General features: G+C 42.2%; 2 protein-coding genes across 3 annotated transcripts in view; one reads left to right on the forward strand and one right to left on the reverse strand.

Annotated features, from left to right (window-relative positions):
* Positions 1 to 3,843: 3,843 nt before the first annotated feature.
* CCDC77 (coiled-coil domain containing 77) lies at positions 3,844 to 16,243 on the reverse strand. Of its 2 annotated transcripts, none has more exons than XM_027664055.1 (11): positions 16,007 to 16,243; positions 14,451 to 14,667; positions 13,122 to 13,264; positions 11,448 to 11,541; positions 10,117 to 10,174; positions 9,261 to 9,355; positions 7,827 to 7,975; positions 7,240 to 7,480; positions 6,217 to 6,342; positions 5,974 to 6,132; positions 3,844 to 4,236 (listed from the first exon to the last, which is right to left on the reverse strand). In XM_027664055.1, exons 1-11 carry the CDS (start codon positions 16,036 to 16,038, stop codon positions 4,090 to 4,092), a joined length of 1,461 nt encoding a protein of 486 aa, XP_027519856.1. In that variant the 5' UTR covers positions 16,039 to 16,243; the 3' UTR covers positions 3,844 to 4,089. The 2 variants fall into 2 exon arrangements, with proteins under 2 accessions (XP_027519856.1, XP_027519864.1); XM_027664063.1 differs by having other exon boundaries at positions 5,980 to 6,132; positions 16,007 to 16,242.
* Positions 16,244 to 19,320: 3,077 nt separating this feature from the next.
* Positions 19,321 to 27,774, forward strand: part of KDM5A (lysine demethylase 5A) — a 50,262-nt gene continuing 41,808 nt past the window's right edge. The window contains exons 1-5 of the mRNA XM_027654067.1: positions 19,321 to 19,583; positions 21,369 to 21,446; positions 22,506 to 22,628; positions 24,793 to 24,963; positions 25,450 to 25,584. Of these exons, the coding sequence (XP_027509868.1) occupies positions 19,419 to 19,583; positions 21,369 to 21,446; positions 22,506 to 22,628; positions 24,793 to 24,963; positions 25,450 to 25,584 (672 nt within the window). The 5' untranslated portion in view covers positions 19,321 to 19,418. The remainder of the gene's footprint in view (positions 19,584 to 21,368; positions 21,447 to 22,505; positions 22,629 to 24,792; positions 24,964 to 25,449; positions 25,585 to 27,774) is intronic.

Below are 27,774 nucleotides of genomic sequence, written 5' to 3' on the forward strand. Positions count from 1 at the left end.
GCATAATCCCAGTCCACAGGCTAAAAATTGTATATACTTCTATAGCTAGACTTGCAAATTTAAGAATAACTGTGTAGGGAGTAAAAGGGATATTTTCTCACAATTTAAAGCAACTTGAGAAAAATCTTAAAGTGTCCCTTGTCTACAAATGATCTATGATGCCACTTTGAACGGGGACAAATGGGACATCTTTATTAAGATTTTGACCAAGTAGGCACAAATACATTCTAGTGTATCAAACTGAATGTGTTTGTGAGCTGTCATTAAAAGCTTGAACAACATCACTTTTCATGAGTATGAACAGAACAAAGTACACAGGCATGTTGCTCCCAGCTAGTCTCAGAAGTAGTATCTAGTTATCAAAGAATTACTTCCTGCCCTACACACAGAGACATTTCAATTCCAGAATATCAGGGTGCCTGGAGAGTCCATTCATACTGGTAAAGTGTGTGTGTTCCTGAACTGATACTCCTGCTTACATAGGCAATTTAAATACAGCACATACTGTACTACTGTTTAGATTTGTTCTGACACCCATGAGAGCTGTTAATCTGCCTTTCTAAGTGCAGTCACAAATTACTGCAGATTGTGGTACAGGAAGATCACAAGGGATTTTCTTTAATTTTGGGGTTTTTTACCTTGTGTAACCTTGCTGTGTAGGGTTAGCTGACACAGCAGACAGTCCTATAATTAAGGCAACTGCATGAATACTAAAAAACTCCTACAAATATTGCATATAAATACATCATAGGTTTGAAGCCAGAAGGAACTACTAAATGGTTTCCTGTTAGTTCATGTCATTAAATTTCATTAAGTTCTAATGTGTCCAACCCAGTAACCTATTAAAGCAAGGTACCTTCTCCAGAGGTGAAATAATTTTTTGATTTGAAGATAGAGAATTTGTTACCTCCACAACTAGTTATAATGAGGGGGAAAAGCACAGTCTTCCTGTTAAAAATGTACACTTTTTAAAATTAACTTCAGATTCAGGCTACTTGTTCTTGCTCAGCATTGCTCTGCTAGGATAGAGAGGTCTTGGGTAGATTTTTTTGTCTTCAAAAGCCATGTATATTAATCAGGCTTCTTAATGTAATATAAAATGAGCTCTTGCACAACCTTTTCTCTACCACTGAATCATCTGTGGTTCTGTGCCTTAGCCAATATTCCAACATTCCTTCCAAAACGTACGCACTCCTTCCGTACCTAAATAAAGCTGCACAACAATAAGGTTTTCCTCTGTTCATTTTTCTCCCATTTGTGCAAGAGACATTTTCATATCTTGGCTTACAATAAGAGCATTTGTCCAGTTCTAACCTTTAATCCTGTAGTACAGTCTCCATATTCTTAGAAGCACCATTTTGGAGATCTTTCAAAATTCTGTGCTCCTACATTCATAACCTGGCTGTATTTAGCTGTATTGGAATGATACAAGTCACACATTACTAACTTAAACTAGCAAAAAAAGCTCATTGGTCTTTGGAGTAAATTTTTTGATTTCTACCCAAAAAATTGTGGAAAAAAATTGACTAAACTAGGTAGTGGAACCTCTCCCAGGAAACCCTTTTGAAAATGCCAATAATTCTTTATGGACATCTTAAAGGGGAGTTGTCAGTGGTAGGAAGCACTTAGCTTTTTAAAGCAGTTCTTGGCATGAAGGTCCACATTTGTTTTGGCAACATTTCACATGATCACATGATGTCACACAAAGAGCACGTACAATACTTTGCACTTCCTGCACTTGGACAAATATTCAAGCCTCCAAATAAAATGGATTTAGTGAGTAGCAATACCGTAATTTCCCTCCGCCTCAAATAGGAAGTGTTCATAGCCTAGAAACAAATTAGGAATCAAGTTCAAGCTGCACTTTGGTTTTGACACATCAGCAAATATATTAGGAATATTGTCATCTTATTCTGTTCAGCCTTTCAGGTAATAAAGAATATTGGTAAGGAAGGCAGGAAATTAAACATTTACATCCTTCTTCCCCCAATACTTCCTCCCAGTCTTACAAACCTAAATTCTCAAAGCCTGAAGTCTTTAGCCATTCACACTTCATGGTTTTCAAATGAGCAAAATGTAATTTCGAAGGCAATTCTTTAGCTTGAAAGAGTTGAAACTAAACAGGAACCCAGTGATTTCTATAGGTTAAAGAGACTTTTTGGTAGTTTCCCATCAGCTGAATTTAAGTAGATGGATCCTGCTGAATAAGTGGCTTAATACTTCATTATGTAGCAATTTTCAGAAGCAGCCTTCCAGCAATATGTTATTTTGCATACAAACTCACTTTAATTAGCTTGACTTCTCTAAGAAAGAACTAGTCAACTAAGAGAGAGGGAGACTAAAAGATGGATAGCATTAAATAACCTTCCTCAGCTGTCCACATCGCATTGGCACTCAAGTTGTTTCTGAACCAGTTTCTGAGCAGTTCAGCATTTTCAGCTAAACTAACCAGGGCAACACACCTTAAACAGGCAACAGCCTCTTGTAAGCTGCAGTGCTGAGCAGCCAGACACAGACTGGTCAGAAAACCTGTGAGGAACTGACCTCAAGAACACAGACAAAATAAAAGCCACAGTCCAGGACCCTAAGGGAGAGCAAGCTTGTCACAAATAGGTTAGACAACTGAAGCAAGTCTTGACTTCTTTAGGGCATTTCCCCTCCCACATTGCTTTAGCTGGTACTATAGAAACGACTCTTTCTTCTCCAGATCCTGACAACACAAGAACATCTTTGGCATATCTACATCTCAGACACTGAATGAGGATCTCCATGGCCACTTCCATGTCAAAAAGAAATTGTCTGCTTTCACACACCAAGTTCTTTTCAATGGGAAAAGGAGTGCTGGTATGCTAAAAGGTGTATACTTCAGAAACAGGGTAGGAAAAGGTAAAGTAGGAAACAGAGGCGTTGAAATCCCTTTTCCAACACAGACCTGCTCTCTGACTACAAGGTGGACAAGATTTGCTGACGCTACACTAAAAGTGTGAATACCTGCAGTTATGAACTTGGTTGAAGCCCTGTTGTAACCCTTTTCATGATTCCATCTGTTTTCTGGCATTGCGATGTCGTGATGTCTGGTATGGAGATAATCATCATATGGCTAGAGAATCATTACATAGCTAGAGTTACAGTTCATGGAGCAACTAGGCACCTGCTCTTCCACCCCAGTTTGTTGCAGTTCAGTAGCAACAAGTGCTGTAGCAGAAGCTGATCATGATTTCCTTGTACATAACCATGATATTGTTTAATGAGCTACAACAACAGATAATGTGGTGGCTAAGGAAGATACTTGATCCCTTTTATTATGGGTGCCCTCTGTGTGTTAAGATACATTGGGAGGAAGGGGACAAGAAGATAAAACTTGATAGTGCAATAACTCCCTCTCCACCAAGCATTCAAAACAAGTTCTATGCTGCTGGTTCTTGCAGGTGAGTTCTATAATGGGCTATCTTTTCCCACCATATTAAATCAGTCAGGTTTGTTCCACTTACACAGAACGAAGCAAGGGGAGCCATTTTAAAGTAGTTAAGCTGTCAAGGGGAGAGTCAGATGTAATACATTTTAGTACAGGCTTCTATATGTAGTCTTTTCCAACGAAAATCTCCAGTTACATCCTGAAGTGCTAAGCACCAAAACAGTAACCATTTAAACAATTTTAAAAGCTGCTTCTCACATAAGAAAAGGTCAGCCAAAATTCAGATCCTGAACTAGATCCTTCTATGATTATTAATTTCGTTATAACCACATATATGGTTTATAATATGCTCCAAATAAAGGCAAAGGCCGGTATACACTGATCCTTACCACAGATATGAAGGAAAGAAGAAGTCATACACACACTCCTGATATATCAGTCATCATGTACTTTCTATGTCAGTCTTACCAGGTGCCATCTCTCAGCTGAAACAGCCATATAATCTGGCACTCTGGGAACGGCTCATACACTGTTATGACATTAACTGCAGATTTCCTCAAACCTTCTGTCAATGGATGCCAGGAAACAGACAAGTAGGAGCTACTCTTGCATACGACTATTCCACTTAGCAATGTCTCATTCCCAAAACTAGGATGTCAGCTAACAATTCAGCCTCAGCAGACCCGTAGTTCATTCTCTAAACAGAAGATTTTTGTTTTTAAGTCTTTCAGTTGTCCTTGAATTTTACGTGTTAGTCTGTTTCCTTGGCGGACCTCACGTAGAATTGCAAGATCCTGCTCTGGTCCCATATTCAGAGTCACCTAAGAAGGGAAAGAAAAACAGATTAATATAAACAAAGCTGTACAGAATACAATTTAGAGAGTATTGTGATGAGTGCATGAGGGAGAGAACTCCAAAGGAGACCCTTTGCAGCTACCAAAGAAGATGTGTAAGTTAATGGCACTTTGATAATGCACATCACCAATAGAAAGGTGCAAAATAAAGAGCAAAGCTTTCATAACATTATGGTGTTATATTACAGGCAAGGAAGAAATCTGGATAGAATATAATCAAGTTCACTCATAGCCTGTTGACTCCTTTCTAATTCCTGTATTATTTAGCGACCCACAAAAAGAGGCAGGTTAAAATATTTATCAAGTAACTTGTACCTAGTTCTAAGTACCTCACCTGATATGATGACATTTTATCCTCTTTTCCTACTAAAACTAGAGGTGAGCTAACTGCTGTGCCAGACCTGCTGCCTCCTAAACTGCACACAGTTCAAGAGCAGTTCAAGTACAAAGCCTTGTTTCAGGCAGTGACATATGGCCTGTACTGAGCTGAACAAAGGCTGCTGGATAATCAGAATTCCTGATGGCAAGCTGGCCAGGGCTGACATTTCCTGTCACCCTGGAACTGGATAGCATGCCAGCCCAGTCACTTTCAAGGGCATGGGCTTGGAAACTACTCTCAAACACCTTTATTTTTTTGACCTGCCAGGGTTTCTTATTGTCATCATGTAGTTCTTGGTCAAAGATTTTAATACGTAAATCATGAAATGTAGTCATCAGACCTCAAGTGATGAGAAGGATTTAACAATCAATCTGGAGAATTCTAGCAAATATTTTGTTCCCCTGCCCTCTTGTGGTTAACAGTGTAATGAAATGGAGAGTACAATTCAAAGCACACCTACAGATATAAAACATACAAGTCTGTAGTAAGGGTATCATAGACAATTTTCCCCCCTTTTGCATACACTGTTTGGTCCTAACAGAATAAAGTTTAAAAACCCACAGCCCAACAAAAAAAAATAAATATAAAAACCCCAAGACCTTTAGTAAAAATAAATGCATTAGTCTAAGGAAACTGAACTGTGCACCAAAAGTACAGGAAAAAAGTGAGTCTATGCTATGCCTGGATCATCCTCTCAAGCATATGCTTGAGATAAATATCTCTCCTAAACTTCCAGCAACATCAAGGCTGTGGCTTCCCTTCTAAGCTGTTCTGATGTTCATCTACACATCTGGAAGCTACTATGGAGTACACAGAGTCAACTTCCAGACATTGCTTCCACAGTGATTTTTGCAGAGTTACAAATGACATGTTAACAAAGTAACAAATAGAATACTCACAATACTTCAGTCAATGATCTAGCTCTTACTGGACCCAAACCAAATGCTATGGCTCCCAGAAGGAAAACAAATCATCATTTTGTTTGCAGGATAAACTTCTGAATCAAACTACTTGACTGCTTTGCAATTTTGAGACAGCGAAGTGAGCTACAGCTATCACATAAGAACTTTCAGAGTGGAAACAATAATACTCAGCTAATGCATAGTCAGGGCACTTCCTGGCAAGCTCAATGCCTGACTGATTAACAAAGACATGTTTTTTACTTTGCAAAATACATAAGAGGAAAGATTTGTCAAATACTGATATCTAAAGAAGCACTTAGGAAAGAAATTATTTCCTAAACTCTAGGGAAATAGTGCATCTAAATACCGAGCATACAGCTCTATAGGGTAAGCCCATAATAGCCTGCCTCAGAAATGCTTAACTGCAACCTTGTAAATCTGCTTCTCTACATCTTTCAGTTTCTGCTGAAGCTGTTTAATGTCATTCTTGAAGCCTTCTACTTCCATACTACGACGTTTTTCCAGGGCCTCACATCGCTGAGTCATCAGCTTCAGGCGCTTCCCCATCTTTTCTGAGCGTTCCTATGGAGATGAAAACTCAATAAGGTATACAAAATAAAGGCTGAAGATCATCACATAGCTAGCAGATGATTACAGACTAATTACCTTAAAGAGTTCTTTCCCAGCATCTCTCTCCTCACGAATCCTAGCCAGCTCGCCTTCCAGGGTGACACACTGCTCTCTGTACATGTGTGATAGGTGTTGTTCCTGCATTAGCTTTTCCTGCAGTGACTAGGACATAGGAGAAACAGAAAAAATCAACTCAAAAGACTGTGCTTACAAAATCTCCCCTGCTCTGGCAAAGTAAGTGTGATAAAATTGCCAGTATGATAGGCAAATAAAAATTAACAACTGGAGCTGCAGCTAATGAAATAAGTAGTTGTGGACAATATTCTACCGTTACTTCCATTACCAAAACCTTTTAATTAAGTTCAGTTGTATATGATTGCTCATCATCAGTTAAAGAACACATCCTCTTCCCTTTAAAAATAATATTCAACTAATGCTGTAACTCTCCTCTTCACAGCTGTTTCCCAGTACTGCATTTCAGAAGCACCTGCATTCAGTGGTAGATGAAAACCATTCCCTATTGCCTGCTTACTTTCCACTTCCTTATTGCCTCTTTACCCACTTCAGATCTCCCAGCTTCTCCCTGGAAGTATAGTAGAAGTGGAAGAAAAATCCTGACTACTATAAAGAGCTGGAGTACATCAAGGGAAAGGACTCCTTCTCCCCTGAGAGCAGCAAGGAAGATCCAGACATGGCATTCTAAGTCCATTAGCTCAGAGCACTTGCACCAACAGAAAGCCACGTGAGACCAGCAGGTTGAAAACTGTTGGCCCCACATATCAAGTGACTTACAGAACTAGGGATTTGTTCTGGGCATGAAACAGTGACACACAACCATAAATCCTAACTAGACATTTTATCTGAAATTTGCAAGCAATGCTGAGGTTGAGGCAGGAGAAGTTTTGGTTTAGATTAGTGCCAAAAGCAATGTAACTTATGGCAAGCCAGTACAGCTTTGAAACAGCTGCTGTCTACTGCCTGCTGAGCCAGAGCCCAGATGCTTGCAATTTTCGAGTTAAAAACTGTTAAAGAGCCTCTATCTAGGACAAAAAAAATTACCTTTATTTCTCTGCTTTGGGCTTTTGCAGCTCCATCATCAGCTCGATGCATCTTCTTGGTACCTTTATGCTTCTTTTGTCCTGACGGACTATTGAAAACAAGTTGATCCAGACCTTTGCCAAGTTGCCTCAACAGACAGTCCTTCTCTGCCATCCATGCCTTCTCATTGGCTCTGGCATCAAACTTGAGCTGGAGATAGTCACGGGTACTCTCATATAAGAGATTTTGTGTCTTTTGGAGCCTGCAAAAAGGGATCCCAGTGGAGTTAATTAACTTCTTTCCTAGTTCCTACCTTAATTTCCGCAGTCATCACTGCAAGTTGGAAGCAGCATGGAAGAAAAAGATAGGTGCTCTCCTACTCAGCTTAGCTCTTATCATCTAATGAAAGAAGTGCTATTCTTCCTACATGAGATAGGATTTTTAATATGTAGATTACTCCACTCATCATCTTCCACACATACTACCAGATGGCTGCATAATTAGCTTTTCTGCCTGCTGCAGGAGCAACACATTCAAAGTCATAACATTTCTATTGTCCCATCTCTTCTCATCTCATGACTACATCGTGGTCATTCTCTCACACTCACTTCTCTGTTATAGCTTTGATCTTCTCCTGGTCCCTCTGATGCTGGACTTCGGCTTCCTCCATGTGAATCCGCCTGTCCTCTAGTAGTGCCTCGACCTGTTCCTTGGATAATCGTGTCTGTTCTTCTATCTGAGCTTGCAAGGCCTGGATCTGGATAAGCAGAGGCAAACATTGCTGAACAAGACCTCAAACCAGCTCTGCTCCTGTCCTTGCAAGTCTCTTAAATGTCAAGATTCAGATCAAAGAGTCTACCTGATAACATCTTTAGCAGTTCTGATTTCTCAGGTTTTCTTTTTGTTTTAATGTTAAGGATTCCAAACAACTGAATCATTTTTTTAAAAAATCATGCTATAGGCAAGAGAGGCATACCATAAACAGCAACAATAGGTTGAAGATATTGGAAAGATTTAAATTGCACATGATTAAATTACATATGACAAATCCTGTGAAACATGCAGAGACACTTCCCTTCCTCTGCTACCATCTTCCAATGAAATGGTGATATGAAAATACCTAAATTCCAGGAAGGCAGCAAGTCCACATATATTGAACAAAAGAAATTACTCAACCACAATTAATTACTAAATGTAAACAAGATAAAGAGTGAAGCAGAGGAATGAAAAGAATCCTGATCTAGGGCATCTAGTCAGTGAGATACATTGGAGCAAGTAATTGAAAAAGGTGCATCTGGCCTTTGTGTTAGAAACTATCTGGAAAAAAACCTTGGTGTGTATTCAGATTGCTTATTTTTATGTCAATTTTGAATGATGCTTTTGTTACAGAATAAATGCTGTTAGACAGCTAACTGGCCATCAGGTCATTCACCATCACCCTTGAACAAATAATAATAATAACAACCACCACCACCAATATCTGCTGTATAAGTTAGTCCTTTATTTGCTTTTCTTGATTCATCCTTCCTCATACTTTACATACAGCTTCTGGTACCTTCCCCAATTCATGATACTGCACATTTTATCTTTCATTCTGTCATGCTACCTTTCATTGAAGTCTAACAAAGGGAACATTTCACTGTACAGGTGCATCTTACTGGGGCTGACTAATACTGTCTCAGACACGTTGCTTTTGTCAGATTACCACAAAACACCCAACCCTGCAGATCTTCAGGAGGTTTAATGTGAATTCATAGCCACTAACAAATTGTGGGAGATCAATTACACGTTCTATACTTAAGGGCAACATATTTCAGTTGACATTAGTGGAATATCTGCTTACGTAAAGCTTCCAGAGTTCTTAAATCTACATTCACTGCAAAGAAACAGCTAAATAAACAGACAGAAAATGTGAATCTATACTAAGATGCAAGGACTGATAAAACTGGTACATCTACATCTTATCTAAGCAGACAGCATATTTTTTATTACAATTTTCTGCAAGCCAGGAATTATGTCCATTGGTTAGCAGATGCTTTTACCTGCAGTAGAAGTGTTTGATTTACACACTGATATCTCTCAGGACTTTCTGGTTTTTCTCCTTGTACTGTTTCTTTTGAAGTGCTCCTCTCAGTACCTATTGCAGAAATGTAACAAAAGTAGAAAAGGGTTTTCCAATCTACTTGCAATACCCTTCCAAGCATGACACATTGTATGTTCTGGTGGGCCTACAGGAACAGAAAAAAGCTTGCCACTGCTATAGTCACAAGGACTTCTAGGAGGGCTAGCTGAAAGGAAAGAATTTCACAACTTAAGATGATCACATAACTTTATCCCAGTCCATCACATCGCAGTGTTCAGTATTTAGGCAACATACTAATTATCTTGGCATATATAGAAAGCAAACTTGACACATTTTCTTAAATAAGTGATGAACAGGCAGATGTCACAGCTGCACAAACATCAAGCCTTGAATGAGTTTTGAGCTTGTTGGCTAATTTCAGTCAATTTAGATGAGGCAAAGGAGAAAATTAGTATGTAGGCATACAAATAACACACTACTGTCTACAGAAAGTCAGGCAGAACCTCACACCTTGGAATAGCTGTGGCAAAGGTGCCTGTCCAGTTGGTACCTGCATACTTCCAGAACAGCCACATGATGGTCATACCAACCTCTTCCTTAGCTGGGCAGGTCGTGGACACAAGAGGTTATTTGAAAAGGTTTTGAAGGGAAGCCAAGAGCACTGCATGTATATGTATGTACACACGGACATTTAGGGAACTTGTTAGAGATTTACCAAAGCATTCTCAGGAAGGAATTACTCCAGTGTACTGGAGACAGACACAGAGAAACAAGTATCAGTAGCTGAGCTGTTGTCAGCCAACCTGATGTGGTACCTGGGCTGGAAGCATCATCTCGTTCATGTGACTCTGCTGGCATTTGCAGAACAGTAACCTAGAGAAACAAGATAGCTGCACTGAACATCTGACTTCCCCAAAGGAAAGGTCAAGAACAAATCTTAAAAAGTTAAAATGAGGTATCCAAAAGAACAGCATTACCTTACTCCTACCACAAGACAAGGAAGACACTCACAAGTGTAATGTCCATGTTGAAAAGTTTCCTTTATCATGGCTGAGTTTTGCTATTTCTGCCTCTATTTTTTTCACCAAAACAAGTGGAAAGTAATTCTGCCTTTTCTGGCTTCATTAGGATGAAAGTCAGCACCCTCAGCAGGAAAGGAGCATTTTGGGGATAGAGAGGAGAAGAGGAAGGTGAAGATGATGTTATTTCCTTCTTTCATACTCCTTCTTGTCACAGCAAGACAGAGAAACATGGAGCTTCATTTATCAGCACATTCATTCAAGCTACTGAACAAGCCTGGGATAAAAGCTAAGTGTCAAGAACATTGAAACAACTCAACTGTTGAACTGAAACTTGCTTAACAGAAAAAAAAAAAGGCCATGACAGCAGGTTATAACCCCAATGCTTATCTTTAGGTCAATACTACATAATAGCACTCATTTTAGAGCTACCCTAAACCAAGGAATTTTAAAGCTTCAAGATTTTTTTAAGTACTTGGGTGGTGCAGAGCAACCATGAGCAATGTAGCATATTTCAGCCTTTTTCTGCACCTTATTCCAAGATAAATTCTATATTCCCATCATATACTCTCTATGTCCGAATCACTTATGACTTTATAAAGGTTCAGCTACACTGCACTTCACACGCACTGCAATTTAATCAATTCAACCATAATTCTGAAATATGTGACACTATGTTGCCTAGAGGGGATGGTTCTTCTGCCCAGGAAAATGCTGCAGCAACCTTGCCACTTTCTCCTTTAGTGAGGCCCTAAGAGAGGCTCTCCTAGGTAGCTGATCTTCAAACACTGCACCCGGTCGCTTTCAGCACTTTTTTTTTCCTTCTTGTGGTGTCCTCTCCATCTTCTCAATGACCATTTGCCAGATGACTTCAGACTCCTATCTGACATTCAGGAGGCTGACATGGAGGTATGTTTTGAAGATAGAAGGAGGTTGATGCTACTTTCAGTGTGCTTGTTCGTACTTACCTTTCAGCATTTATACTAAAACCTGAGGTTGCTACAGATCCCTCCTGTACTGGGCTCATTTAGTAACTTTTGACTTGTGGGACAGATCTGGTCTGTGGTCACTCTGGGATACAGATGTTACAACCCAAAGCAGAGTTCTACAGAAAAATGGGAACTTGCCTTATGTGGAGGCTCATTGTGAAAATATGTAACTTCTTCATCTGCTCCCATTACAGTCAGGAGATGCTGAATTTTTTTTCTGTCCTCCAATTCCCTGGAATTCAAAGAAAGCACTTTTTTTTTTTTTTCAAATACATCAAGACATTACTTGTTAATGCTTGCAAGTTTTCTAAACTGTTGCAGTTCTTGAGAATATTGCTTTAAAAACAGCTTCCTGAACACATTACGGATGTGGCCAATATAATAAGAACACCACCAATTCTGCTGGCACTGGAGAGCCTCTTTTCAAATATGACAATACTACATGGGTTGATACAACAATAGCACATGTGGTAAAGAATTTTCATTAGAAAGTTATGAACTTTCAGATTGTAAGTGTCCATTGTTTTTAAAGCAAACTACATTAAGGACTGTGTCAGACTTTTCATCACACTATTGAAAAGTGCCAAAGAACAGCAACACATGTTTTGACTTAAGTTCTTAAATCTTTAAGAGAAAACTTGATATTATCACTCACAAATATTCTGAAGAAGGTTGGGAGCTCCTTTGCTACTGGCAGCTTGTCTGGTATGATGGGTTATATTACAGTTCCCCAACTAAATGGCATTAAAAATGAGTGGCTGACATCATGATCTCAGAGTGAGGGAAAACTATTTGCTTTGGTCTGTATTTTCTACTCCAACTTAAGTGTTTTTATGGCTGAGGAACTTTTGCCAGGCAGATGCAAGATCTGCATCTGGGTTTTGGTAGCAGGGGGCTAGAGGGGTGGCTTCTGTAAGAAGGTGCTAGAAGCTCTTCTCCCATGCTCAAGAGACAATACCAGCCAGCTCCAAAATGGAGCCAAGGCCAAGCCCATCACCATGGTGGTAGCACCTCTGGGATATTTAAGAAGGGGGGCTCAGAGCACCATCCAACCTGGCCTTGAACACTTCCAGGGAGGGGGCATCCACAACTTCTCTGGGCAACCTGTTCCAGTGCTTCACCACCCTCGCAGTGAAGAATTTTCTGCTAACATCTAATCTAAATTTAGCCTCTTTAAATTTAAAGACATCACTCGTGTCCTGTCACTCCATGCTCCTGGTAAAACTCCCTCTCCAGCTCTCTTGTAGGCCCCTTAAGTGCTGGAAGGTGCTGTAAGGGATCCCTGAAGCCTTCTCTTCTCCAGGCTGAACAGCCTTTACTATCTCAGCCTGTCTTTATAGGAGAGGTGCTCCAGCCCTGAGATCATTTGATTGGTAATAATTTCCCCAAATCAAGTTTCTTTTGCCCATGACAGTAACTGGTGATTTCTCTCTTCTTATCTTGACCCATGAGCCTTTTGTTATATTTTCTCTCCCCTGTCCAGAGGAGGAGGTGAGTGATACAGAGTCTTGGTGGACACCTGGCATTCAGCCAAGGTCAACCCACCAGAGTCAGCTTCAATCAGAACTCCCACATTCAAACTGACAGCATGCAATCAAAAATGTGAACCTACGTTAAACTTCTGCTCTGTCTTCTACTACCAGAATAGGAGGAATAATAAGTGGAAACATATTTAGCATCCCAACAGAGCCCACCCTGGGAAGTGTGGCATAATTGCTTCTCTGAAGACTCCAGATCTGGATGAGAACTAGCACACAGTGTATGCAATTGCTGCTGCCTGTGACCCAGCCCACACCACCTAAGACAGCACACCTGATTTTCAGCCGGTCATTCTCTGAGTGAAGACGAAGGACATGTTCCCTCTCCTGGAAAAGGTAGACTTGCATATCACTCAAAGCCTTCTGCAACTTCGAAACCTCCTCTTCTAGCTGACGGACTTCCCACTGCAACTTGTGCTGAGTGGAGAGAATGAAGTACTTGAAATGATACAGAGCATTGGGTAACACTTATGAACTTCAAACTGCCTGTGCTCTGAGCCTATAACTGCTATAGAACAACAGCCAGCTCAAGTGAATTATTTTATTCTCTTATAATATTTGACCAGCTGAGGGCAGTATTGGAAAAATGATTTAAAAATGTTTCAGCAGGGAGTTCAGAGCCCCAGGAATCACTGTCACTACACAACAGCTCAATAAGGGCTCAGCAAGGGTCTCCAGTTTCCAGTGATTGCACTGCCACACTGGTGGTCAGAGCAGCACAGGTATGGGGAGTGTGACATCAACAAAAACATAGCAAAGCCTCTGCAATAGCACTTATTTTTAAAATAAATTACTGAATAATACACATTAAAGTATCTGGCTAGTTACTAAGTTACATTAATTATTTTCTACCTGGTGTGGAAAACTAATTAACCTTTTAGAAAATCACTCCTGCATGAAAGAAAGCACTATTTTTGGAACCTGCCCCTCTTTTTCCCATATGAGAGTAACATGAACAGCACATATTTCCCCAAGCTGATTCAAGCATGGCCAGTATTTGAGGAGACACCTTAGTCACCTCAGAAGTGATCATTCTATTCCCAAAAGACCATCCACAATTATCAAGATGACTGCTAAAAAGATACGTGCTGTAAGGCATATCAGAACACTGAATATCTTACAGATATCCTGTAAGATTTCTTCCTCTTAAAAGGCAGATTTGTAGGTTTTGGACTTTCTTTTAAAATCTCATTTATTTGCTGTGTAGTTTACTGCTATGCTTATGAATTCCACCGTGGTAAATACAGATTATATCCACATCTCCAAACCTATTAAATTTGGGCAAAAGAGCACTCCTTTACTACGAGAGAAAAAAAGGGAAAGATACTGGACAACATGGAGAATGAGCATCTAAATTCAGGTCTTAATAAAAAAAACAGAAGCAAAAACCCCACTGAGAAGATATAACCAAACTATGATAACTTTAGAAGGAGGTATGTTTCTGTCTGCTTTGACAGTCAAAATCTACTTATTTCTTCATAGCTCAGTTCTACCACATTACTGGTAAACCCGGAGACACCTACGCTGGGTTTTCAACCGAGGAAAAATACTAAGTTAGTGGAAGGATATGTAGTCCATCATTGCTCAAAAACTCGTTCCCTACCTGATTATCATACGTTTCTTTGTATCTCTCCAGCCTTTTTACCAAATCCTCCTGTTCCTCATCAAAGTCAGCAATCTTCTTGCGGTAGTATTCCAGCAGCTCCCGGGAAGGGTGGAGACGGGCCAAGCGCTCACTGATAGAAGGGAGAGGAGTAAAGTCCTCCTGGTTTGGAGACTGGCAATCAGCATATCTGGATGAGACATGGGGGTTTGGTGCCCTGGACAGAAAGAGAGACATGTAAGCTTCAGACGAGAAAATTCAAACACTTTTTAAAACAGCTGAACAGATTTTAAATTTTTACACAGATTCGATTTAAAACGCAGATTAGCTTGACTGTGCTATGGGTATAGCAGGAGGTCACAGCATTAAGGAGAACCAAAACCTTTGATGTAGAATGGCTTGCAAGTTTATGATACTGTGGAGAAGGGACTAACTTATGGGATAAGGAGAAAAAAATGTTATGGAAGCAAAGTCTCATAGGTTATTTAGGGAGGTTGAATGTGAAAAGAGGAGGAAGAAAGAACAGAAGGACAGAACACAGAGAACAAAAAGTCCATTGTTGTGCAATTAGAAGCCACTGTAAAATGAGCAGGAAAACAGTCTGTGACAGTCACTATCTGATACCCAGACAAAGAAACACTTTCTAGAGACAGACCATTGAATAAAGGCAATAATTCAAGATAACTGATGCACCAGTCACTACGATTTAAGGTGTAGGTATAGGAATCTATGTGCTTTCCTTTCTGGTGTACTTGATCTTATCCACATGGCTTGTCCATCCTCAATAGCAAAGTAGAGCCTGCCAAGTGCTTGTATCTTACATTGAAATGCTAGATGGAAATCAAGGCAATATTATGCAAATCAAATTAAGGACATGCATGATTACATGTATTTTGTTATAAACAATAATTATGACATTCAAATATTTGATCTGCTAAACAAACACCGAATTTGCAAATAGAGCTGCACGGCTCACAGTTACCTTGGAAAGCATTATTTTTGTTATTTACGTTGATCCAAAATGTTAATTTTTTTAAATGATACCATGAGCAACAGAAGCCTCTTTACTAAAGATCTGCTTAATGAAAATCTGACCCTGGGACCAGTGCCAGAATGTTGATGATAAAGTGATTTGATGGATGGCACTGAGGCAGTGGTGACCTTCATGGAGCCACTCACCAAAGCTGCTTAGATCAGAACCCCAATGCACATCCATGAAAACGTGCCAAGCTCCTTAACTCCCGGCACTATAGAAAAGCATTACATATACAAAAGTGTGATTTTTTTTTTTTTCCACGTAGGAACTCGTTGCACCATCAAAAATGCCTTAACACACTTAGAAAAATAAGTAACACCAGAAGGAAGTAACGCAGCCACGAGGTGAGCGTTTTATTGAGGAAGAACAGCAGAAATGGAAAAGTGTAAAAGGCAGGAAGCACAGCAGGCACAGGAGTGGGCCAGAGGGTGCCCCACGTTAAACCAGGCCACCGAACAGGAAGGAAAGGGCTCCGGGACCCCCCGTGTCCCGGGAGGAGCAGCTCCCCCACACTCACTACCTTGAGCAGCGCGGGCTCCCCGCCGCGCTCATCGCGCCCCTGCGGAGCGCCGGGCTCACCGCGGGTGGGGGACAGCAGAGCTTCGGGCACTCCGAGAGGCTGGCGGCGGGGAGTACCGGGCGAGAAACCCGTCGGGAAAGCCCCGGGACGGGGGTTCCCGGGATAGGGGGGGTCCCGCCGCCGCCTCACGGCCCCAACGACCAAACAACCGCCACCCTCCGCCCGCCGCGGCTTAAACCTCGTAGCGCCACGCCCCCCGCCGCCTCCTCCAATCACAGACGGTCTTCCATGCGGCTCCGACAGTCTGCGCCAACCAGCGATGGCGACACGGGCGGCGGGGGTTCCGCGCCGGCGCTTCTGGGAGTTGTAGTGCTTGGGCGGCTGGGGGGGGGGTCATGGCGCGTGCGCGGCCGTGGCGGGGGCACGGGGAGGGAACGTGGGGCCTGCGCGTATTAACCCTGGTTTTATGAGGGCAGCCATCAGGCCTATGGGCCAAATAAATGCAAACCTGGCAGAGGGGACTCTTTACATCCACAGCAGCAAAAACTGCTACTCAAACACCCATTTGTGTTTGGAAATGAACTGAACAAAACAGTACGTTGTGCAGTCACAATAAGTTACCGGCTTGAATTCTGCCTGAATTTAACGTATTCTTTGGATCATCTCGATGCCTTTTAGCCTCTCCAATCCCCCTCATATACCCAGAAGTACCTACTAGTGGTCTTACCAGTTATGCAACACACAGTCTCCTAATTCATTAAGTGTTCTGGAAAAAAAAAAAAAGCCTATGCACTAATGAGCCAGTTTTTTTCCTAAACACTTTGTTTGAAGAAGCCAACTTAATGCATGACAAAAAAAAAAAAAACAAAAAACCACTTACTTACATACTTACAAAGCTATGAGGTTACTCACTGGAGTTACAACTTCCTCGTGAGAGGAAGAGCAGGAGCAGGCACTGATCAGTTCTCTGTGGTGACCAGTGACAGGACCCAAGGGAATGGCCTGAAGTTCTGTCAGGGCAGGTTTACGTTGGATATTAGGAAAAGGTTCTTCCTCCAAAGGGTGTTTGGGCACTGGAACAGGCTCCCCAGGGAAGCGGTCACAGCACCGAGCCTGACAGAGTTCAAGGAACGTTTGGACAACATGCCTGGACACGTGATGTGATTCTTGGGGTGTCCTGTGCAGGGCCAGCAGTTGCAGTTTGATGGTCCTTGTCAGTCCCTTCCAAGTCAGAATATTCTGTGATTCTTCTTCCAAATTGATTTTCTCATGAAATAGAGAAAAGAGGAGGGTAGATAATTTGTCTTGGCAAAGTCCAAAAGAAAGACTGCTATTAGGGATTTGGACTTGATGAACTTGATGATCCTTTTTGGTCCCTTCCATCTCGGGATATTCAATGATTCCCCTTGATTAGACTGGGTGCTCTCTGCAGAGAGCAGCTGAATACATTGTACAAAGGGCTGAAGTCTTCTCTCAGGAAAGTGATGAATACCTCCGGATAATCAAGAAGAATAAAGACTGACAGAGGGTACACAAGTCCCAGCATGGACCAGTGTTTCAGAAGCCAATAGCCCCCAAACTGGAGCAGGTAACAGAGAAAAGCGTGAAATTCTGTTTCTGAAAGGATATCTTGCAGAACTGATATGATTTTAAAAATGCCCCTTTGGGTTATTTGGGATATTTAGCTTTTTGCTGTTAGGAAAACCTGCACAATTCCCAGCAATGCCTTCCAGAGCCCTCCACTAAGCCAAACATATTAACACAAAGCTGAAACAACCTTGAAGAGTCAGTCTACTGGGAAAATCAGCAAAAGAGTGGTTCTCAAAACAAAGCTTTTGAGCATGGAGATTTTTCCCTCTGGTATTCCTGGCTAAATCATTGCTTATCTTCAAACTGAGAACGTTATTGATTCTGCTGATGGGAATAGAATACACATGTATTTCCTCAAAGGACTCTGGTACAGCTCATCAGGAGAGAGACACAACCAAATAATAATAGAAACAAAATGGAAGGAGTTCATAGGTAAATGTATTTGGTCTGAAGCAGATCTTGTAAGCCTCTTGGTGGGGAGGGGAGAGGAAATTAACTTTCTGTGAGCCTGAAATAGAGCACCAGGACCAAGGTTTGAATAATCAGAGGAGAATAAATATTCACAGAGAATAAAGTGAAATGTGGCATTTGGTGAACACTGAAGGCAGAGTCCTGGTTAAAAAGAAAAAAACAACAACATACAATTTATTTGGAAATACCATGTTGCGATGGATAGGCAAAAGAGGTACTTAATGAGTCCCACGAGGTACTTAACAAGTCCTAAGTTGTGATTACTTGACTTAGGAAATAAAACATGGCATCGGGGGAGATCAGCAGAGTATCCATCCATACCACAAAGGGTGGGGGGTGACGGTGGAGTACTTGGCACAACCTGAAGGAGTTGAGCCTGGAGGAGATGGAGGGGAGACCTCATAACAGTACAAGACTTGTGAGGGGAAGAGGAGGGGCAGGCACTGATCTCTTCTCTGTGGTGACCAGTGACAGGACCCGAGGGAATGGCCTGTAGTCGTGTTAGGGGGGGTTCAGGTTGGATATTAGGAAAAGGTTCTTCCCCCAGAGGGTGGTTGGGCACTGGAACAGGCTCCCCAGGGCAGTGGTCACAGCCCCGAGCCTGACAGAGTTCAAAGAGCGTTTGAACAACGCTCTCAGGCACATGGTGGGATTGTTAGGGATGGTCCTGTGCAGGGACAGGAGCTGGACTGGACGATCCCTGTGAGTCTCCTCCAGCTCAGGACAGCCCCGAGGTCACGGACAGACGGACGGACCCTCCCACTCTAGGGGGCGGGGCCTGTGGGAGGGCGGGCCCTATGAGGGGCGTGGCCTGTTTGTGGGCGTGGCCTGACGTCCGGCCCAGACAATGGGCGACGCGGCCGCTCCGCACCGGAACTGAATGGCTCGGGTTTCCTCGCACATTCCTCCGCGGCGGAAGTGGCACCGGCCCCGCCCTCCTGCTCCCCGGCGCCTTCTTGCCCTCCGCAGTGCCCTGAGGGGTGGTCGGCGGGGCGTGTGCGCGCCGAGGCCTGCCGGAGGGGCGTCCCTGGGGGCGGCGGGCGCGGGAGGTCGTTCGCCAGCAGAGGGGTGGCGGGGGGACTACTTTTCAGATCGGAAGGCAACGCGCCTTGCAGTTCCGGGGGAGGGCTGAAGTGGCCCGTCACTTCCGGCGGGCCGGACGCGAGGAGTGGGGCTCGGGCAGGGAGAGCGGCCCGGGCCGGGACAGCGACCGCCACCGTCACCTCGCCACCGCCGCTCGTCCGCTCCGCCGGGGATGCGCCTCGGCCCCCGGCCCGGCCCCTGAGCGCCCCACCCGCCCCGCTCCGCCCTGCGCTCCCGGCGGCGCCGGCGCCCCCCTCCCCCTGCGGCCATGGCGGGGGGCGGTGGGTCGCGCTACGCGGCCGAGTTCGTGCCGCCGCCCGAGTGCCCCGTGTTCGAGCCCAGCTGGGAGGAGTTTAGCGACCCGCTCGGCTTCATCGGCCGCATCCGCGGCCTGGCCGAGAAAACCGGCATCTGCAAGATCCGGCCCCCCAAGGTACCGCGCCCGGGGGCTCCCGGGGGGGCTGAGCGCGGCTCGAGGGCTCCGCGGGGGGCGTGAGGGGCCGGGCAGCGCCTTCTCCCACTCCCAGGTCGCCCGCGGTGCCGTGTGTCCCTTCCGACAGGCCGCGGTGCCCGTACCGGGGCCACCGAGGGACCTGTGGAGTCTCTGACCTCGGAGCGGGGTGTTTGGAGGTTCCTCTGCGGAAGGCGAGAAGCGAACAGTGCGGGAGCGTGTCCGGGACTTCACGATCTTGTCGCTTCAATAAAAAACCCCACCATCCGACTTGTGAAAGCTGCGAGGGCTTCGTGGGTGAAATCGGGCGTTTGCTCCGGGAGGGGAGGAGAGAGAAAAGAGGGTGTTTGTTTTTAACGGATCGCTGTTTATAAGCATAGTCTGCCAGCTGTTAAGAGGAGCGCGGCCACCCTGTTTGTGCAGGGGAATTATGTTTATTCGAGGCCGTTTAGGAGGCAGAAGCTTGATCGCTCCGATGACTCGGTCATTACTTCACGATCACTTGCCCAGTGACCTGGGAAAACCATCTCGACAAGGCAGAAGGCAGTTAGATCCCTAAATTATTAAAATACAAATGGACTTTAAATGTGGCAGTTAAGTAAGAGGCTTGAAAACACCGAGAGAAGTAAAAACCTGAAAAGAAAGCGTGAACCGAGATACGGGGTTTGCCGATTGGATTTCACGATCCCTCTCCCGACCTGTTTTGGTTCCCGGAATCCGTTTAGTTGTTTTAATGGCACGGTGAAAACTTGACCTCCGCGGGGCTGCCCTTTCTAAAATAAGCAGAATGGCTCAGGTTGAGAGGCCACAAGAAACCGATCCAGGTCCTGTTCGTTGAGAATAACGAGAACTTTCCTGGCCGTGGAATGTTTTTGTGTTTCTCCACGATTGCTGAGCTGTTTGCACTGCAGGGTTTCACGGGATGGACGAGTTGATTTGCAGCCTGCAAGAAGGACGAAATCAGACACTTCACGCTAACCTTACTGATTTATTGCTCTTTTCCATTATTGGAAGCTGTAAATATTTTACAGTTGGACTTGAGGCATTTATGTGCTGCAGCGGGGCAAATAATAAATATTTAGTGTGGCTTGTCCACCTGGAAGGGGGTGTCCTTCCCCTCTTACATTTGCTGCCAGGTAGATAATCTACTGTAACTGAAGATTTTGTTTTTAAAAAAGTGCTAAAAAGCCGAATGACTTGTTTTGATGTTGTAACACGGTTGTGGGAGATAGGGCTGGGAGGCACTTGTGGTTGAACGGCCGGCTGGTGGTGCTGAGAAGGTCATTGTTTAAGGCTCCATTTCTGTTAAAGGGCTGGGCTCCTGACTGGTGGTCTTATCTTTATACATGAAAACGTTAGATGTGTTATAATGTGCTTTATTTGGTCTTTGTTGCCGTTGACAGTGAGAATTTTTCAGTGTGCAAGATATGTGGAACTTTTTTTAGAGTAACTAACCAGCAAGCTACAGGGTGTACCACTGATTCAAATTTAGCGTGAAGCAATGCACACTGAAACGTTTTAAACCTTATTTTCTTTTACATTTTTACTTCTGTGAGGATCTTCTCCTCTAACTAAAATATTGTGGGAGGAACGTTATTGTATAAGCACAAGAACGTCTTAAAATTGGAAAATGATATCACCAGTTGTACTGAGAAACTCATTTACTGTTGGAAGCCTGTTTACTCAGACATTATTGGGGTCTGCTGGTTTTGTGCATGTTTTGAAAAGTTTCTGGAAGCAATAAAATGTCTTTCTGTCTCTGTTTAGGACTGGCAGCCTCCATTTGCATGTGAAGTACAAAGTTTTCGTTTCACTCCACGAATTCAGCGCCTGAATGAACTGGAGGTGAGCTTTCCCACTGTTGATATAATTTTGTGTTTGCACTGAAAGCAGGAGGTCTCCCTGCTTGAGATTTGCATCTTGGCAGGTTTCTGGATGGGGGATACTTTAGAAACCCGTAGACCACATCAATGTTTATACTTGGCAGTGGCAGAGTTCATATAAAATAACTCTCCGTGGCTTTGAGAAAAGTCTGTTTTTTATTTTATTACCCAAAATAACCACAAGAGCTTTTCACATTCAACTGGAAATGTCTAAAATGAATTCCAAATACCATGTGTGTAGTAAGAGCAGCCAGTGTCTAGCCTTCAGAGCTCCACAGGCAAGGATTTTTTTTTTTTTTCTCCTGAAATATTTACTGCTGTTCTGAAGCCTCTGGTTACCTCATACTATCTTGATAATGCCTTTTAAGCCTTAAAATGAACCGAATTTTTTTTATGGCCTTATTATAGTTGGTTAATTTTATGCTTTAGAAATCTATGTGAGCTTTCTTGAAAGCAGCATGAGTTCCATTCTGGCCTGGTTTTTGCTTTTCTCTACAACACTCCTCAAAGCCCTGCTCTGTTCACATGCCAAAACGTCGTGTATCGTTTGGCTTGTAAATGGGTCTCCTTATGGAAAGTGATTTGAGTACTCCTAAAATACTCAGGGGAGGAGGCCCCTCTGCATGGTTGAGGCATATATAAAAACTGTTTGTAACTCTCCCCCTCCCCACCAGTGTATATTTTAATAATTGCTCTTGTGTTTCTCCCTGGAATGCTGGGGTTTTTTTCATAAGTTTGCGTTTTGGTTTCAAACCAAGAAACTATTAGGTAGGAGTTTGGTTTATAGGATCTTAAATGCAGAGAGAAAAGCATATACAATTTTCTGTTTGTAAAGATTTTATTTTTACTAGTGTTTCTATTTTTAGGGTTTTTTAACATGACTGAGAAATACCTCCCTTGCCAAGATGCATGTTGAAAATGAGAACGTTATAAAAACTTACCTTGTTTTCTCTCAGGACTGTTAAGGTTTTGTCACATTTGTTTTGGGACATGCATGATTGTCTGCTTTTGTTGATTGCAGGCAATGACAAGAGTGAAGCTGGACTTCTTGGATCAGTTAGCAAAATTCTGGGAACTTCAAGGATCCAATTTAAAAATCCCTGTGGTTGAGAGAAAGATACTGGATCTCTATGGTCTGAGCAAGGTAAGTAAGTATTTGTAGGCCTTAGTCAGGCAGGGACTTGGTTTTTCATTCAAGCTCAAGAAGCAAACTAACAGGGAGGGCTTGTTTTACTGCACTCCCATTGATGTGGAGATGAAATAAGTGGGGAAAAAACCACAGTGAAACAACATTTCTAATTTGAATGGTTATGGCAGACATGTCATAGCATAGTTAAATCAGTTGCCTTTGGTTGGGTTCTATACAGCAGGTATTCATTACCTTCTGTGGCTTGAATATCCTGGTGTCAGCTGGCCACTTGCTTTTTAGTTCTCCTTTTTCACATGTGGTGGAGCTGCAGGAGTTTGAGGTGTTCTTTGGGGAAGGCAGCACTGTGCTTGTGTGCAGTTCAGCTCTGAACTAGCAGTTCTGTAATTAATTGTTGTACTTGCTCCCTCCTCTCTTCCAGCAGAGGTTTTTATAAACACGCGTCTTTGAGAATTTATAATGTCAGCTTCAGGAACAATTATTTTAATTTTAAAAACAAACTTGGCTTAAGGCTGGCTAGAAATCTATTCTACTGTAGTTATATTTGGTGTGTTGTCTTTCAAAGCTTACACACAAATGAATTGTTGGAATTTGCTTTTGCACTGGCAAAATATATGTGTCATTATCAACTTAGCTGCTAAGGATGGCTTGTTAATATACATAGGTTGAAGTTCTGGTAGTTCTAGTGCTTCTAGGTTAGAGCATCAGTTTCCATTCCCCATCAAGATTCCTTTCTCACAGGTAAGTAAAAATGTAAAGATCTGAATAGGTTTTATTTTTAAAGAAAGAGAAGTCAAGTACTTTGGAAAGTCTGGAAGTGCCGATAAAGTGCAGAGAAAAGCTGATAAAACGCCTTTCAGTGTTTTTTTGTTTGTTTTTTTTTTTTTTCTTTTTGTGTCTGTGGTGGTTTCCTGGGATATGCAAAGTATCAGGGGTACTGGGGAATATCTGGGTCACTGTTATGAGCTGGAACATTTTAGTTGGCTGCAGATTTGCAGGTCTAAGCTCATATGGTTCTTTTCTGGCTTCTCTAGCAATTGTTCATGTATAGGTAATTTTGGAAAACATTGTAATGAAAATTTTGAAGATAAGTTGAAATTTAGGACTGACTTAATTTTAAACTGCTTTTCTAGAACTTTTCTGTAAATATGAGGAAAAATAATGATCAATAATATTAGTGTTTTATTTAACTATGATTATAGGAAGAACTAAAATTAACAAATTTGCTTGTCACCGTCGCAATTAGACTTCTGAATTTACCTCAGCCTCAAAAGCAAATGAAGAATTTCACTCCAGTAACAAAATGTTTTTGCATTGAGGTTTTTAACAGTCTGTGAAACATTAAGCATGAAATTTGGTCCTCGTGGTCCTTGTGTAAAGAAATGCAATGCAAAACTACCTTGCTGCAGAAATGGTACTAGTCTTGCAATAATATAAATGAAATTATAATCCCTTGGTGTTTTTAGCTACTTGGCAGTGAAACTTTAAAAGGAATGGAGGCAGTGGAAATGTTGCCATTGTTTCTGAGGAAGCAACTCAATATGCTGTTATGATCATTAGATGGAGGCAAATGGTCTTGTTTTTTATATGTAAGCAGTGATAGTTCTGTATGTGAATTACTGGTCTCAAACCAGTGTAAAAACTGGACTTGAGTTAATTGGAAGGTAAATTCCCTTTTTCCTCTTTTTATAGTAGTCTCTCTTCCATTCAGGGTTTTGTGGGAGTTTCTCTAACTCTCAAGTTCTGAGCTCCAACACTCCCTTCTGCCTGGGATCTGTTAGAATAGGCTTTACTTCTGGGCAGGCTTGTGTTTTGCATCAGAGTACAAGTCTGGTGAGAGTTAACTTCTCAGTTTGTTCTGATGGTAGGATTTGTATTTTTTCCAACACATCATAAATCTTAACTATTGGACTCCTCCTGTCTAGGACAGTATGCAATTTACATTTACTAGATAAATTGTTACATTAAATGTATGAAGTAATGAGTCTAAGGAAATGCTTAGTTATTAAAGTACTAGTCTTTTGGGAAACAAAAGCTAGATCCAGGATTCTGTCACTTTTCTATAGAACCTTTTAACATTTGGTTGGTTTAATTGATTCTTGATTTATGCAAGTTGGTGAGAGCAGCTCAAAACCCTTAACTTTTTATTTATCCATTTCAGATTGTTGCCAGCAAAGGAGGCTTTGAAGTAGTCACTAAAGAGAAGAAATGGTCTAAAGTGGCAAGTCGGCTTGGCTACCTTCCAGGGAAAGGCACAGGGTCCTTACTCAAGTCTCATTATGAACGGATCTTGTATCCCTATGAGCTCTTCCAGTCTGGAGTCAGCCTTATGGTGAGATGCTTGTCTTTCACTGTATGAAGAGGGGACCCAAACAGCACAGAGAGTGCTGTGTTACTGCATAGAAAAGTAGGACATAGGGCCTGTGCTTTTAGAAGCTTCAGCTCTGCATACAAAGCTACAACCACCCTCACACTCACCTGTGACAGAATAGTGCTAGAACTTATAATAATGTCACCTTGTGTAGTTATTGTTGGGTATTTCTTTATAGGATTGAAGTCAACCCTATTGGGAAGGAAAACAAGGCAAAAGATATGATTAATTGCAAAGATCTCTTTTTCTCTTGATAAGGTGGTAGTTGAGATTGGGTTTCCGTGTTTGAAGGGTGTGTGGATTAATTGGCCTCTTGTCCAAATGGTGTGTGTAATGCTGTGTGACTTCACTTGTCCTGTTTCTTAGCAAACAGAATGATTCACAGGCTGTGGAATGACTGGCACTGCCAGACCAATCATCACAGTGTCCTGTGCTCTGATCCCCTAGGGCATCCAAAAGCCTAACTTGGATCTTAAGGAAAAAGTGGAGGCTGAGGACCTCAGCTCAGATGCCCAGGCTTCCCCAAAGCAGGCTTCAAGAATGAATGTTGTGCTGAAGAGAACCAGACGTGTCAAATCCCAGGTACCTGTTAACCCATTCCTACAGGGACCAGTGCAGCAGCCTTTGGCTGTGGGAGCCTGCTCAGAAGCACCACCAGGAAGCAGCCTCCATCTAAATAAAATCCAGAGAAGGTTGTCCTTCTGAGGCCTGTTTTGATGTGGTAGATGCACTGTTTATATCAAAACTTCTAAAAGCTGCTTTTTGTTTATTGATGAGAGGCCTAAGTACCTTGGTAATGAATACTTCTGTGAACACTAAACAGATAGAAAGCTGTTTGTGAATTATGTTAAAGCTTTTGCTTGTGCAAAGTTCTAAAAGTTTTTTTAAAACCTTTTCAAATATGCCCCTTAGTGGCTCAAATGTGTGTAGGTAAGTCTTTGTGGAATTGCACATGGGACTATCTCAAGCTGGGCAGACTATTTCTCTGAAGAAGTAAAACAAATATGTGAGGAGATGATCAGTGATGGCTGGAACTGTATAGGATTTCTACAGTTTTGCTACTGAAAAACAAAACTTTTTTCTTCTGAATTACTGGTGTTATAGGAACTTCTGGTATTCTACCAGGTGATATTATATCCTGGGAGTACCCTGCAGTAAATGTCAATTCAGACTGAATCACCACTATTTTAAATGCTCTCTCATTAGAAACAACTGTGGGGTCTTGTCCTGATGGCTCTATTGCACTATTTAAAGCAGGCCTTCACCTTTGATATCCATTGCAAGCAGCATCCTAAGGCTCTTCACATGAAATCTGGTGGCTCCCTGCTGGCTCGTCAGCAGAGCGTGGGCGAAAGCTGGATTTATATGCAACCAACTTCCTACTTGCTTCATGCCATTCTAGACTTAGTTTCAGCACCACCAGATTTTTTCAAACGCTCTTAAACTGCCTTTTTTTCAAATGCATCTTTCTTGTCACTGATATACTTGAGTATCCCTTATAAACTTTCACAGTTTTTTGATGTCACGATTGATTTAGGCTGAATTGTCGTTTTTTAGTCTGTTTTCTTGACTGACTGAAGCTGACCTGATGTAATTTATCATAGCCACATAACAAGGTATCACAGAAGCGGTCTCAGGCTGTGATCTTACCAGATTTCTCAAATAAAGCATTGTTGGTGAGCTGTCCAGAAAAACTGAGAACACTGAATGAACTGGGGTCGTTCACTATGTGGAATTCTTTTTAGGATTTTACTGAATCTTACAGGAAAATGCCAGTATGACCTTCTCCTCATACATGGTGTAGAAGTGTCACTGTGGTGTTAAGATCCTGGGTGATCTTTTCTCCTACTGATTTCAACGGAATAATGGTACTCCTCATTTCTCCTTGTTGGAAAAATGATTCTGTGGTGGTCCTGGCACTGTGTAGCTGCTTCATTTTGTTTAAAGGGGCTGCATTTCAGAAATCAAAGATTATTTTATTTAGATCATCTGCAAAAAGTAAATATACATATATATTTAAATGCCCTTTATTAGGCTTGTAGCCTGATAAAAACCTATCTTTTAAGCATTACAGTTATTAAAATTGCTGAAATGACTTGTGTAATACAGGAAAAGCTCAACCTACTTGCATAGCCAGGAGGATTAGTTTCTGGCTGTGTTGGAAGCTGTGTGTAACTATCATAAGTCATCTCTGGAACAGCATTTAGAGACGGATTTTTTTTTTTTTCCTCAGTAGCCCTAAATGGTAGAGGGTAAATATCAGAGAACATGGAGAAATTGTTCCAGATGTCAGAGCAGCCCCTTAGTGTAGACAGGACACTGTTTACTGTTTGAACTGCAGACCTGGAATTGTACCAGGGATTGTCTAAATAGTCTTCAGAGAACAGGTAATATGCAAGTAATGTAAAGACTGCTAAATAAATGTCATTCTGCTCTAGCTGAAACATCTGAATGATTTGTGTGTAGTGTGCCAAGTAGTCCAATGCCTGGGTAGTGAGCATGGATAACTCCACAGGCCCCTGCATCCCTGTTGATCTTTTTCAAGTGCTAAAAGTACTTTCCAAAAATCCTCTGCATCTTCTTGAAGATAACTTGCCTAAGAATGAATAAGAAAGCATGAAGATAGTAATGAGAAATTACTTAAATAAGCATCCTCAGCAGTAGAAGAGGGTGTCAGACTTCAAAAAAAGCAAATTTCAGTGTTTTTAGAGTGTGAAAAATAAAAGAAAATAGGGAATGGGTATTCTGTGGATAGGGTGGGTTGAGAATCCA

The sequence above is a fragment of the Corapipo altera genome, unplaced genomic scaffold (assembly GCF_003945725.1).
Source record: "Corapipo altera isolate COAL_440 unplaced genomic scaffold, ASM394572v1 1, whole genome shotgun sequence".
Lineage (NCBI taxonomy): Eukaryota > Metazoa > Chordata > Aves > Passeriformes > Pipridae > Corapipo > Corapipo altera.

Excerpts from the sequence above, each read along its gene's own strand:
- CCDC77 (XM_027664055.1), bottom strand. The coding sequence starts at position 16,038 with ATGAGCGCGGCGGGGAGCCCGCGCTGCTCAAG. Across the intron at positions 7,481-7,826 it reads ATCAAAGCTATAACAGAGAA|GCTCCAAAAGACACAAAATC; the intron begins GTGAGTGTGAGA and ends CCCTTTTTGCAG. Across the intron at positions 6,343-7,239 it reads CCCAAAGCAGAGAAATAAAG|TCACTGCAGGAAAAGCTAAT; the intron begins GTAATTTTTTTT and ends CCTATGTCCTAG.